Genomic DNA, 14,926 nt, shown 5'->3' with positions numbered 1-14,926 from the left:
CAAAATGGCCGCTCACAGTATTCGGTACAGAATGGTTGCTATTACGTCAGACCATGAAGTAAGAGTGCGTTCCGAAACTAGCTAGCAGCGTTAGAAACTCCCTAGGACAGAGACAGAGCTAGTGACAAACTCACAGGCGCAAGAGAGATAAGAGATTGCTGATAGCACTAATAGCTAGTTTCGGAACGCATCCTAAGACGCGAAAAATCCCCGCGAATTCTAAAACTAGTTTGGCCGTTTAATTTGAAAAATTGGCTGTGTAGCGTTAGATTGTTCATAACGAGGCTGGAAGTGAATATCAGTATTTAACTTTGTTAGAGATATTTATTATAATAATATGGAATAAGAAACTTCATAGATATTTACTCTCAGGCTTATGATATTTGTGTTCCGATGTAGCGAGGTGCATAAAATCACATTTCACCACTTCAACTGTAATAATTTGAATTTGTTACATAAGGTCGCCTCGACTAGACACAGTTCAATTATTTCATTTTCTTTCATGATCATTCATTTTCTGTAAAAAATTATTCGCATTCAGCTACTGGATGATGAGTTACCACCATCACTGTCGTCGTCATCATTGTTATCATCGCTATCAAAGCTGCCTTTGGATGTGTGTCTCTTCTTTTTGATATCAGTCTTATTGATGCCACCATCATTTGCACATGTGCAGAAATTTTTTGAACCTTCTTTACATGCAGCGTCACATGTAGTTTTGTCTTTCGATTTCTTCAATCCATTTTTATCAGAGTTTTTGTCTTTTCGTACTAATGGTTCATATTTACAGATGACTGCGTACATATCGCCGCCCAAGCGTCTAGCTAACCAGCGGTTTTTGACAACGGCCAACTTTAAACATTCGCATTTCATCTTGGCATGAAGATTAGTGTGCAATGAACGCCCCATGCCTTCTATCACCATCAAGTCCACATTGTTTCTTACCATAGCCAGACATAAATCCAAATTCAGTCGGCTACATACAATAGGAAAAATAATTAACTATAATCAAAAGTCCTGAATAACGAACTGTCGCATTCTGTTTTTACCTCAAATCCAAACAGGGTCCAGCTTGCGCCGTCTCCATCGCAATTAGTCTTCGCTCTTTGATCGCTTTTTTAATGACGTTACAAATTTTTGATGCGTTCCTCAAAGTCACCACCAGCTCTGGATAAGTAACGTCATTCAAAGCAGGCGCTGAATTCGCGCACAATATCACCTGCACAAGTGAACAAAATAACAAAAATTTGAGCAATGCACATGAAGCGATGGTTAAAATCTTTGCGCAGCTATTTAAAATGGCCGAAGTATGAAATTTTTTTTCACTTTAAACGTGTCAATTTTACAAACCTTCGTTCCCCTCTGCAGTAAGTCTCGAGCAAAAGGCAAAATTCCCAATATTATATCAACGCCACTGTTGTCAACGAAGATAGCAGCGCACTTGTGGGGCGGACATTTCTTCAATCTCTCTATCCAAGCATCGAGACAATCTACTAGCCACGGTCTGCCTGAAATGATGACATGAAGTTAAACTCAATAATTCTATTCTGCCGATTCAACATATTGCAGGGCATTATCAAATTCTGTAATTTTTTTCATCTCTCAGTGTAATTATGAACGAATGACAAGTTCAAAGTTTTAATTTAATTTATGTTAGGAATAGCATTAATATAAGCACGTGGGTGGTAATCATCGTAAAAACATTCAAAATAAACATACGTGCTGCACTAAGAGCATGTTACAAACGCTCGTTCACTGCATGCGCATCTACTTGTACGTGTAACGAACATGTGACATTTGTAGATTCGGTTAATTTTTCTGCAAACTAGGCGTATTGCAGCATGTCTCAACCGGATCAGATAATTGATGATCTTTTTTTTTTAAAATGATTAATTCATCCAGTGCATTCCGCCAGAAGAAAATAGTTTCATTAAATTGTACTTGAAAGTAATAAAAACACAAATATTTTTTTAAAGAAGAAACCCTATATAATTTCTCCGGAATGGCTGTCCACGACACAGCAAAAAAAATACAGGTCTAATGAAATTCGATCTAGTTTCACCCGTTCAAATTTCGTTAAAATCAGTCACCCAAAAATAATCATCATGAAATAATCATTAAATATGTCAGACGAATAAAGGCTTCCTACACACGAAATACTGGATCATAATGCTCGTTTTCCTTAAACTCTGATACTGGCAAATAAAATAATAAAAGTTTAAAATTTAATAATACTCAAATCACTTTTCGTTGTTGATTTTAGAAGGCCACATCAGATTCTACGTCTACACTCTACATAGAAGCAACATATTTTTAGGTCAAAGTCTGTCCAGTCTGTCACTGAGGTTTGAGATTTATTACTGAAAAATGATACTGTGACAGAAATTTGCAAAGTCGATTACTATTGATTTACAGTAAATATTTTATACAGAATTCTGAACGAGATGAAGGCAAGTGTATGATATAAAATTGTAAAATTTGTCTTAAATTCAGTAAGTCCACGTGAAATGAATATGAATGAAATAATAACGTTACCAGGTATCTTAGATTGGGCCTCCTTAAAACCAAAGTCAGTTGTTTCCATAATCGCAGCTACTTCCTTTGCGCCCCAATCAAACATATTACCACTTAACACACCCATAATCAATGCCTCTACCTTTGCAGAGCCTTCTAATTGGTCAATCGCTGAAATCCGTTCTTGCAAATGCTGCAGGGCTTGCTCATTCTCGTCTTTCTTTTGCTAAAATAAATGTTTTGAAGGAAAAGAAAAAAAAACGTAAATATACCTATTAAATTCAGATAAAAAAAAAAAATATGATCAAGCATTAGATCTGGAGAGAGAAAGAGAGAGAGAGAGAGAGAAAATTCGTTTTAGAACTTTCTACTACTCAGTTTCCGAAGAGAGTGTGAATTATTATAATCACTTCAGAAATAAAAAGTTCAGTTTTTGTTAGATCTCCACGTATTGAGATCTAGAAAATTACCTCAGACCGTTTTTAGATAGGAGCTCGGTGGATACGGTTCAATTTTCGATAATCCATATCTCAGGATCGAATGACCGTAATTTTGTAATTTTGATCTGAATTAGTATGGTTCTGACTAGTCTAGATCTGACTAAATTTCCATCAAGATCGATTGGGCTGTTCCACAGTTAATTACAAAAATCAAAATCTATTTCAACAAGATTTCTCTCATCGCAACTAATGGAAATGGGTTGGAAGTTTTAGGACCAGTCCGTTAAGGTCAGTTACTTTCCTCCAATTTCACTAGATTGTAAATGTGAAACGTAATACGATACTTATCAACTTCAAAACAGAACATATCTTACATGCAAATAAGGATCTGGAAAGTCGAATTCTTTCATACAGTGTTCAATTGTGTCCAGCAGAGTCCGAACGGTTAGAGCTCCATAGGCGCTGTAGAAGGAATATGATTACATGAAATCGTCAGAAAATGTTCATCCGAATCTAAAAAATATAATATGATCAATGAAAGGGTGACGCTTACAATGGCTCGACATGCAGATAGTGCAGTCTGTTGATGTACTTTTCTTTGAGTTTAACAGCCCGATCTTGAGCAGTCGGACTTTGAGGCTGACTCATTACAGCTCTGGCAATGAATTTGTCCACAGATTCTTCGAAGCATTGAAGCCAATAATCCCTAGAAATAAATAATACGATTATTCAAAGTTGTGTTGTGTCAATATTCGTTTAGCATCCGAGGATGTAATTATTCACCTCGCCTCCTTATCTTGAACAAGGTCCATGGTGTCCGGATTATATGTAGAAGGATCTTTCAGCAACGGACAAAAAGTTACTGCATTTTCAGCTTGATCTATTTCCAGTTGGTCAACTTCAATGCCAAGTTTTGTCGATATTGAATCCTTGAATCCGGACGACCCAGCATAATTTTCCAACCAACTATACTTGTCCGATTGTTCTGTACCATACAAAAATGCTCCTATTGCACCCAAGTAACCTTCGTGTCGCAGAAACAGTGGTTTAACTTTTCCCTAAAAGTAATAATTGCAATAATTTATTAGTCATTTCAGACATGAATAATATACTATGTATTACACATGTATTCGTTACGGTTTTATGACATCAAACATGGTAAAATGGAATATTTCCGTTAAGGATGAGTGTTGTGCACAGTCTGAATTAAAAATTAAGAGAGAAGCGAAGAACTGTTTAAAAACTGTTTTGTTCATCAAAGATTTCCAGATATTGCCAATCAAATAGTTATACCCAGAGTAGATGAACCTAGATTTGTCTAACAAGGAACCCTAGCAAAGTCGACTGCATCGATATTAATCTAGTTCATGTTTGTGTAGTCCACCAAAAATTAAAAGATTCATTTTTTCTATCTGCTAATAAACGGTTCAAAGGAATGAAAACGAGCCCCAAAGATGGGCACGAAACGGGATGATTTCTTGATGCGCTTGATATATTTGAACAAAACTAACATTAAAATGTTTCATTCATAAATAAAAACGTTTCAGCGTTAGATTCATTCAAATACATGAAGCGCATCAAGAAATCACCCTGTTGAGTGCTTATTTTTTCAAATGCACGATTTCTTTTTTAGAAGTTTTGGTTCAGATGAAACAGTTTATTAATTCCTAAATGCAACGAACAAATGAATGACAAGTGGCAGGATACAAAACGGGAAGCCGTTAAAAACATGCAAAAATTGAGATTAGTATTTTAAAGCTCTATCATACGCTCTGCATTCTCGGATTTTGTGCCAGATCGAACGTTGTGGGATGAGGAAGAGTTTCTTAAGCAATGAAATAGCATTAAAAAAACCAATAGTTTTGAAATGATTTCTTGACGATTCGCCACTTAGCTGCCAAGGTGTAATAACGGCGGGAAGCACGCTCTTGTCGTAACTGCCAAAAATCGCGGAATTGCATCATAAAGTAATTCAATGTTTTTGGTGACTCAGGTGACTATTTATTTTTGAAAGCATGTGTTCTAAGTATTTTTGAGCTCAAGGAATCCGATTATGACCATAAAAAGGCATTTTTTCCGGGCATTCATACGATTATGAGTCCTCGAAGCTGACGAATTTTTTTATAATTTTTTCAAATCGCGTCATAGACCAAAAATGATAGTTTATTTTATAATGCTATTTGAGTAAATGATAAAAAATTCGTCAACTTCGACGGCTTAAATCTGTATGAATGCGCGGAAAATATAACTCTTTATGGTCATAATCGGATTTCTTGACCTCAAAAATAGGAAATATTCACCTGAGACACCCGAAAACATTGAATTATTCTATGACGCCATTCCACGATTCTTGGTGGATACTGCACAGGTGTGCTTGACGCCATTATGACGCTTTGGTAGTTAAGTGGTTAATAATTTCAGTTCCATTGAGAATATTATGTGAATATATGATAATCCGGACTGTGATGATAACGAATGATGAAAACATTGTGCCGAGTTTTGAAACATTGAAGATAGAGCGATACAGATTTAGTAGGTATAGAAAACTAACGTGAGACCAGTACTTGATGGAGTAAGAGATGGTGTGCATCGAGAGCGGATGATTCCTGAGAAAATAACCGCCAAAATAGACTTTGTTCAAATTATGATTATTCGCATAAAGACTAGCGATCTGCCCTATGTCGTTGCTGATAGTGAACAGTAAACTGCGTGCTATATCAGCCTCAGAAAAATTTCGCGCCCCTGAAAAATATAATATTAATAATAATAATAATAATAGTACCCATAAAATAAATAGCAAATGATCAAAGTTTCTATTCTCAATAATGTTTACCAGAATTATTATTGCAGCTCATCGCTTTACCAAAAGAAGATGCGATCAGGTCACCAGGCAAACCTTGACTTGTGTAATCGCCTCCATATATATCCTTGACTAGCATATCGATATTACGATGATCGCCACGTTCAGCCAGCTGTAGCAGTTCGTCAAAACCCTGAAAGTTAAAAAGATGAGTGAAAGTGGATTGAGAGAAGCTGATTGGTGCCGACATAAACTGTATAATAACGTTGCGGCCCTACCTTTGCCTTGGTGAGTAATGAACCAAGTCCCCAAAATGTTCCTCCACCCGTCGCTGTTCCTCCTATTCTTTCAAACTGCTCTTCTGATTCCACCTGTAACAGATGAGGAATTATCAAGCAGCTGTTGAGAATAGTTTTATGCTTTGATGCCAATTATCTAAAAAAATCAGCAGCATGTTGACTAAAATTTTTTCACTTATATTGCTGATTGTGATTCATGCGTAGAAAATTAATTCACCGCTTGTTATTAACGATCTTAAGAAAAATTGGAAACAAACAGGAAAAAACACAAGATGAACGTCATATATAGGAAAATAGTGCTCTTGAAGGAAGCAAACAGGTTGATGCAGTTTACGAGGACTTCTCTAAAGCACGTGATAGACTTCTCACTAAGTTTCGGAACGTTGGGGTCCAACAATAAAATTGCATGTAGGATTTGGGATTGTGGATTGACAATAAACTTTGTTTACCCCTTGATTTTTGAAAATGAACAAATCGATAGCCCCGAATGAAAAATTTGAAAAAATTCTAAAAAAATCCTGTTTCGTTGATCAAAATTTTTAAGACCGTAGCCAAACTGGGCAGACGTTTGCTTCTCATATTATTCAACGTTGGTCTCAAAAAAAAAAAAAAAAAAATCCAAAGAAACTAGAATTCAGTGTTTTTTTTTTTTAAGGTAGAACAACATAAAAAATCATGACTAAACGGAAGAGGTCAGGGTCAGACAGTGGTCGGTTTGGCGTGCACTGCATCATATATAAATTAACCACATCTTGATTGCAATTTATATTTGAATTGTGTGGTTGAATGGAATTACTACTGTACTGGTTGTTGTTTATACTATTGTGAAGATTATTATAATTATTATTATATTTACTATACATTTACCTTGAGGATGCTGACACCGCTTCCAATATTCACCAACATATAGGGAAAAATATTAGGGCCTGCCTTCTGAAATTTGTATTCTGGATTGGAGTTTCTCTTGAAGTGAAATGCTTCGCATGGTATATTTTTTAGTAAAAAATTACATCCTTTAATCAGACACCCAATTTCATCTTCTTTGTCGATTCTGTATCAGAATTTCATTTTATTCAATGACTCATAAACAGGCGGCGGACTTGTAATAACCCTTAATTCAACTCACAATAAGCCTAGTTTTTCCTGCAGTAGCGGCGTATACTTGAAAGCACCACCACCGGTTACCTTGACACTCTTTCCTTGGAATCTCTCAGCGTGCACCAAGTTTGCCCTGACAAAGTCGAGGCAATTTTCAAAATGACGAGTCTCAAACTTGACAAAGTGCAAGCGACAGCCTTCTGACACCTTATAGGCTCGTTCTCCGCTGTTGCCAATTCCTGCATTTTCGTACAATGCTTTACGATAGCTGACCGTCGAGTAGTAGGCAATCTTTGTCAACGAGATACCTGAAGAAAGATTTTGGAAATCGATTTTGAATTGGATATAGAGAGTTTGTTGAAGAATTCCATTGGACGCAGTTGATTATTGATGAAAATGTTGAGAAACGATTCAATAAAGAGGTTATGTTATTGGTTGAAGAGGGTAATCCAGTTGCAAATTCGATTAAATTTGGTGACATACCAATGTCGATGGCAAAGTTTTTAGCGTTTTTCAAATTGGCGAAAACCTCGACAGCGGCTGGTAATTTAATACTCTGTGGATGAGTTTGTTCGTCGTCAGTTTCTGCCATTTCGTTTGAAAATTGATGTTGATGTTCAATCCCAGTGTCATAAGTTAAAATAAAACTGTGTCATTACACCGATATTTGTTTATGAATAATAACAGTTCAACTAAGCTTTGCAAACAAATATGTTATACCAAGTCATTCGCGCAAACAACTTTAATATAACTTTAATCTTATCACTGTAATAAATTATAAAATACAATTTTATTCAATGCATCTAATGCTAGGTATAAGTATCAGTAGGCTTGTCTCTAAGCTACGTATAGCTGTAGCGGCAATATGTGGGTAATATCAAAGCTAAAATAACTCAACAATAGCGCATCACAGCTATCTGTGTCTCTGTCTGACCAATTGCAGCCCATTGATCGTTAATACCTAGAGTAACCACGGACTGACATACTGAGGGTGCGTTCCGAAATTAGCTGGAAGCGCAAAAAATTCCCTAGGACAGAGACAGAGCTAGTCACAAAGTCGGCAGTGCAAAAGAGATAAAAGATTATTGACAGCTCTTCGAGCTAATTTCGGAATGCACCCTCAGATGACTGAAGATGATGCGGACCTTGTGCGCGTGCGTCAAGTCATTCGAATCTTAATGGCCGACAGTTACCGCCTGATGAGCAGTCGATGCAATACCAATCGCGACTGTCAGAAAATGTCCCTAGGGGATATCAGCCAGCAGCGGGCCCCTAGGGACATTTTCTGACAGTCGCAACTGGTACTGCATCGACTGCTCATCAGGCGGGAACTGTCGGCCAATAAGATTCGAACGACTTGACGCACGCGCATAAGGTGCGCACTTTCCATATACACATGGTATATCTTCAGTTAACGACCAGGATAGCGCAAGAATTGATCAAGACGGCGGCGAACGACGGACACAAAAATATAGGATATGTTACGTGGAAGTGGGGTAACGGAGAGCGTCCAAAATGGCTCACGGCCGTACAAACAGTGGTCCCAAAGTCTCGGGGATCGAACGCTGTTATGCTCGAGCGACAAGTGTTTCGCCCCGTCGACGCTCCCCCTAGGAACGGGCACCTCAGTTCACCAAAAGGTGGACCCCGTTCCCATGACTAACCCTAAAAACGCGATCCTTAAAACTACGTGAGATGGAAAAACTCGACACCCGATCGAGCGCGGGAAGAACGCGGTAATCGCACGCACGGGCAAAATAGGGAGATTTAGCAGTATACAGGGTGACCCAGTACCCGGAGACCACCGGGCACTGACGGATTCTTTGCACAGAAATTAGACTAAAATTACTCTTGACAATTTTTTTTTAAAGCAACGGTTTTTGAGTTAGAGCCGCTTGAAGTCCACCAATCACGGTGCGCAGATAGGGCCAGGCGCACGAGCCTAGCGCGAGGCTAGCGTACGCTGCATCGGGTTCGGGCTCAACTGTACTAGCCTCGCACTTGGCTCGCGCGCTCGGTCCCATCTGCGCTGTGATTAGTGGACTAAACTGGACTTCAAACAGCTCTAACTCGAAAACCATTGCTTTGAAAAAAAATTGTCCAGAGTAATTTTAGTCTTATTTCTGTGCAAAGAATCCGTCAGTGCCCGGTGGTCCCCGGGTACTGGGTCACCCCTTATACACGTCCTACCAACTCGAGCGCTCGATTCTAAGTGAATCGCGCGCGCGCGCTCACTTGACCCCGTTTGCGCACAGCGCGCTGCCTGTACCAACGAGTCCGCGAGGTTCGAGCGCGAACAGTTCCATTCTGACGTTCTGGCGATTCAAAACTTACCAATCAGCTCAAAGCCGACAGAAAAGAAATTCCCTGTGACTCGGGTACATACAGCTATGTCGGCTATCGGCGTTTGCAAATCTGTCTTTTCTTTGTAGGGTATATAAACCATTACGGAATATCAGAGTGCGATTATAGTATTAGCGCCTTTTCCCACTCTGCTGTAACACATTGTGTGCTGGAATCTGCGTTCAAATTTTCCGGACTCCCCGAGAAAAAAATTAGTAATTATTGATGATTTTCTCTGCAACTACGGATGGAAATAAAATTATCTTTGATATTTAAAAACTCAATTTATCAGAGCCCTGCACATAATATGCCGTAATAAATAGTTTGTGAAATATGCATTTCTGGGTAACGTCCTGTTTTTTTGCAACAATTTTAAAATCCCCTGATCGTTGGGATCGCTGTGGAGTTTTCTTGCATTTTCCTAATTTCCCCGATTTCTAGGTACGGTATACCACCCCGTGTGTAAAATATTTTGAGACTGACTGAATAATTTATGAGATAAAATAAAGTAGAAAATAGTAAAATCTTTTCTAAGATTACCAGATTCAATTTGTTCCATATTAATTTTTTACGGTAAGACAGAAATGTATATGAAATATAATTAGCTGTACTCATTTCTTTACAATCCGTCTTCGCGGCGAGCCATTTCCTGTAAGTTCATTGGGGGTAAAGCATTAATCAATATTAAGAAATGATCCCTCATTGAGCCACTTACTATTTCTCCAGCTTTGATGAAAAAAAAAAAAAATCGATAAAAGCAATACACTTACTTGTTAAAATCGATGGTATTTAAAATCTTTAAAAAAAATTTGTGTCAGTTCAATTATCGAAGAATACGTATTCTGCTCTTGCTTCGTCAAGATTTCTACTAGCATTTAACTAATTTTTACCCGTATTAAATTATCAAGTCTCGTGCAGTACATCACCACGACATTACTGATGATGTATCGAAGGTCTGGAGGATACGGCAACCCTGCAAATTGACCGCCTCTGTATCAACGAAACCTTTTTCTTGTGTTTATTAAAATATTATGAAGAAAAATCAATTCTTGCTTTCTTGTAACTGATTACTGTTGCAAACCAACAGTTAGAATTTATTAAAGCAGGGAAACAGGAACGGCCTAAACCGCTGCAACTGTAGGAAAAACATTTAGGGTTGCAAGAACAGCTTTACAGCCCGCTAAATGTGCCTTTTGCCAGGAACTTTTGATAATTGAAAGAAACAATTAAATTAGGTTTCTTAGCCTAAGCAAATCTACGTTTTGCAGGTACCACTTGTTTCGTTGATCCAAGTCAGCTTGTTGATGACGAATATTATTTCATTCGTTAACTGAACCATTCCATCGGCTTATTCACTGGTTTCGAATGATTAAAACACTGATAAAGTCCTTGCATTTTTGTACAAAATCTTTTCATGTCACCTGCCATTTTTTGTTTTTTTACTTTTTCTTAGCTTAATATTATTCAGTTTATTTGTCGACGTATGTTTGGCACAGCTTCGACTTTTGACTTATTGACATTCATTATCACATCTTAGGCAGATGAAGTGACAATTTTTGCCAACGCTGAGTGATATTTTTCATCTGTTGAGATTATATTGGCTATAATTAGTCTTATAATAAGCAGCATTTTCTAATGTCTATAACTCGTTCATTTTCAATCGCAATTTCGCGAATCGGACAATAATAAGAATTCAGGAAAGCATCAGTGGGGAAACAAATTGGTTGACTTGATTTGTCCGCTTGTGTTTTTTCCTTCCTCGAAAATTTTCATTTATAAAGTCCATGCAATACATGTATTTATATCGATTTATTTGACGACTTGTAGGTTTCTAGGTCTACCCGCACATAAGCATAATAAGTTCGTATGATGATCATTCAATTCGAGTTGAAATTACGAGTTGCAACGAATGCATTCGATTATGACTTTCTTGCGGTCACAGCTCCAGTTTCATAACCATCGGAAATTCGTTCATAATGCACCAGCTGTGCGTAATACCAGCTCACATACCTAGGAGATGAGAGATTCAAGTGTGAATATAATTATATATACATGCGGACTGCAACGTAGACATTAAAACAATATTTCATAAGAAAACCGAGAAAGTGGCAAGTCAAAAATAATTAGCAATCTCATTATAGCTATACGTACTTGAACATGCGCTGGAGTGCCTAATGCATAGACAATGGCATTAGCCACATCTTCCGGATTCAGTGCAGGTCGTTGATTATAAACGGCCTTAGCCACTGCCTCGTTGGTGGCAGCAGCCAGAAATTCTGTCTTGATAAGACTAGGACTGATACTCTAAAAAAGATTTCATTGGGTTTTAGAGCCTTTATGGGGCTTCATAGATTTCGATTTCAACTAATTACACAATTAAGGTTTTAGGGATTTAAGCAAGTGTCGTGCAATATCAAAAAATTTTGAAATCTGGAATGAATTCAAAGGATTTCAAGCGAAGTCCCGACCTTTTACTGAATTCCAATCGATTTCACAAGGTGCTAGGGATTTTAGAAGGTTTCAAATGATTCCAAAGGATTTTAAATCTTTCACAAGATTGCACGAGGCTTCAGTGGATTTCAAATATTTCACAACTCTCTTTGTGTACATCTTGCACCAACTCACCGTTACTTTGATCTTGGTGTTGGCTTTGATCAACTCTTTCCTCGTGACCTCCGTCATTGCTGTTACCGCGTATTTGCTACTCGGGTATAAACTGTACTTGTCGCTTACGTCAGGAACTTCATGGCCCAAAACACTGCAAAAAATGTCAACGAATTATCTTCAATCAAAGGATAACCAAGGATAACCAAGTCTCGTCTCAAAGTGTCAGAGAACAAAGTAAACCAACCTGTTGATGTTGATTATGTGACCGTCAACTTGACGCGCCTTCATGGAGCGTATAGCTTCCCTTGTCAAGATAGCGACTGCCAGGACATTAACGTCCAGAACCCGACGAAATCCCTCCGTATCTCCGTCTGTAAGGTGATTTGATATTGGGTTTAAAAATAATACTGTGCTCAGTAAATCAGATCGAGTTACTTAACACCAGCTGACTTGAACCATATAAAAGAATGCAGACCTCGACAGATTGAAATTCCAAATCATCCGAATATCAAGTATGCCATTCTTGAACTCATAATTGATGGAGTTTGTGCAAGAAGTGTATAAGTGACAAATATTTAAAATCCGAGCCACGCATGATTTCGTACAATTTTTTACAGAAACGATCGTTTGTGTGGTTATTTTTATTTTTATATACGCAAAAATTTGAAATCGTTGAAAAACGGTGTTTTTTTTTCTTAACGAAAATGAAATTTCTTTTCCCGAGAACGTACATCACGAAACGAAGTTCCCCGATTTTTTTTTACTCTGTGAGTCTACCTCGGAGATGGGAATTCGAAAACTCCGGATTTTCGTAGATCGCAGATTATTGCTTAACTTTTTAACGGAGATCAATGTAACTGTAAAAAGGTTTCCTCTACCTGATGGATGAGTTTTGATAAGATATGTCGATAAATTACCGATAACGGATGCAAAAATCAAAATGAGAAAACAAATTTTCAAGTACTATTAACTGCTTAAGTAACAATATCAGGTCATTTTTGCAGAGTAGCTATTTTATAGAAAACATTATAAAGCACAACTTTGGAAACATTTTTCGATAAAACGCATTTTAAAAAGGGTAAATAAAAAAATTGAATTTTTAATTTACAACGATTTTTCATTGCTAAAATGCAACTAGCACGCACATATAGTCAACTGGACTGTCCAGAACAGCCGAATAAACTATACATAATAGACAAAATAACGATTTTTACACTTAAAATTACTACTACCTTTGAATAGTCGGTGTAGTCGTCTGATTTTTTGGCGAGAAGTGGACAATTTTATAAGCTCTTTAAAAATTTCAATTTCTTCAAGATCGGCTAGCAATCAGTGGAAATACTCGATGAAAAATAATTTTCAAAAATTTAACTCCGATTTTCCGAACAAACAAAAAAAAAACCGATAATTGAACTCACGAATCACGATTCACAGTCAATTTTTAGATGATTCGAAAATTCGCTCACAGAAGCCTGCACGTCTTCAGAATATTTGGTTCCAGCTAATTACAGTAATTAAAACCGCGTTTAGCTTACCGGAAATTGATGCAAAATATGCCATCCCAGCGTTATTAATGAGGACGTCAATGCCTCCGAGGGTTTTCTTGATCCATTCGACGACTTCCAGGATCTCTTCTTCCTTGGTGACGTCGCATTTCTTCGCCCAAAGCTTGCCTTTCGCGCCCTTTAGCTTTTCGCCAAGTTTTTCGACATTTTCCACTCGTCTAGCTACGCCGACAACAGTGAGACCCTCTCGAACGAGAGTCTCAACCGTGACAGCGCCGACTCCAGCACTAGCTCCGGTAACGAGAGCGACTTTTCCTGCCCACCGATCCATCGTAAATTTAAAAATAACAGCTTTCACCCGCGCAACTGAACGGATAAGACTTCAAATCGATTCTACGACTGGCCTGAGTTACTGCGCTCGTTTACACTGTCACACTGCTCATGATAGAGAATCCCTCTCCTTCGGGGTACCACAGTAGATAGTGTATAATAATAATAACAATTCAGTCGACCACACTGTTAAGTGTGTAAAATATTGGTGCGTCACTATTCAATCTAAAGGCCATGAGTTTCTCTCAAACAGCAAAGTCATTTCGATTCATACTGGCACGTTTTATACTTTGACAAGTTAACATACCATAGAATCGGGATGGTTACAGGTAGCTGGTATTATTTTCAATAGTCAAGGTGAGATCATATTTATTTTGTAATATTTATATTTGCAGTGAAAAGGAAATTACTTGAATTTGAAAATGAATTTCATCGCTCAGACATCTGTTTTCAAATATTTTTATGAAATGAATTTTTGAATTTCAATTTATGGGATATCGTTTAGAAAAATTGGGGATTACCGTAACGTCACCGTAATCGACAATGCCTAATTTTCGGTGATTTTCGGTTATCAAATGTAATGGTCTGCACATAAAGTTTTTAAAAATTGCTGATTCAAAGATTTTTGAAAAAGTGTATATGCGAACTAAATCTATAAATTTTTATTACAAACTATGCATATTTCAAGTCTTATACGAAACAATAAGAAATGTTCAAATTCCTGTAAAAATTCGTAGATATAGAAGTTTTCAGATTATTTTTCACACGCATTGTTCAAGGTTACGAAACATCTTCGTAACGAAATGAGCTATTGCTCAATATTATTATCCGTATACCATGGAATTCATGAGTTGGCATTTTTCGGATGCGGTAGTATATTCTTATGCATGAACTACTAGCTATACAGAGACACAGGTTTTGATCAAGATAAAAACTGCGCTGAACAGCGCCAGCCTCAGTCACCCGAGAACCCCGAGCGAAATATTCTAA

At 37.5% G+C, this 14,926-nt stretch overlaps 2 protein-coding genes across 5 annotated transcripts; both read right to left on the bottom strand.

Annotated features, from left to right (window-relative positions):
* Positions 1–450: 450 nt before the first annotated feature.
* Positions 451–7,945, bottom strand: LOC124416751 (4'-phosphopantetheine phosphatase). 4 transcript variants are annotated; one of them, XM_046898046.1, is made up of 13 exons: positions 7,635–7,945; positions 7,180–7,459; positions 6,921–7,104; positions 6,033–6,125; positions 5,788–5,947; positions 5,506–5,696; positions 3,738–4,012; positions 3,508–3,660; positions 3,329–3,416; positions 2,536–2,740; positions 1,351–1,508; positions 1,050–1,219; positions 451–976 (listed from the first exon to the last, which is right to left on the bottom strand). In XM_046898046.1, exons 1-13 carry the CDS (start codon positions 7,741–7,743, stop codon positions 538–540), a joined length of 2,505 nt encoding a protein of 834 aa, XP_046754002.1. In that variant the 5' UTR covers positions 7,744–7,945; the 3' UTR covers positions 451–537. The 4 variants fall into 4 exon arrangements, with proteins under 4 accessions (XP_046754002.1, XP_046754003.1, XP_046754005.1 ...); XM_046898047.1 differs by lacking the exon at positions 6,921–7,104 and having other exon boundaries at positions 7,239–7,459; XM_046898049.1 differs by lacking the exon at positions 7,635–7,945 and having other exon boundaries at positions 6,921–7,030; positions 7,239–7,257.
* A 3,364-nt stretch (positions 7,946–11,309) lies between these two features.
* On the bottom strand, positions 11,310–14,025 carry LOC124416755 (farnesol dehydrogenase-like). Its single transcript, XM_046898055.1, has 5 exons — positions 13,637–14,025; positions 12,346–12,472; positions 12,120–12,252; positions 11,646–11,798; positions 11,310–11,504 (listed from the first exon to the last, which is right to left on the bottom strand). The coding sequence occupies exons 1-5, from the start codon at positions 13,935–13,937 to the stop codon at positions 11,466–11,468; spliced, it is 753 nt and encodes a 250-aa protein (XP_046754011.1). The 5' UTR covers positions 13,938–14,025; the 3' UTR covers positions 11,310–11,465.
* Positions 14,026–14,926: the final 901 nt, after the last annotated feature.

The sequence above is a fragment of the Diprion similis genome, chromosome 3 (genome assembly GCF_021155765.1).
Source record: "Diprion similis isolate iyDipSimi1 chromosome 3, iyDipSimi1.1, whole genome shotgun sequence".
Taxonomy (NCBI): domain Eukaryota; kingdom Metazoa; phylum Arthropoda; class Insecta; order Hymenoptera; family Diprionidae; genus Diprion; species Diprion similis.
The sequence above is the reverse complement of the archived record's forward strand: the minus strand, read 5'-3'. Positions and strand labels throughout refer to the sequence as shown.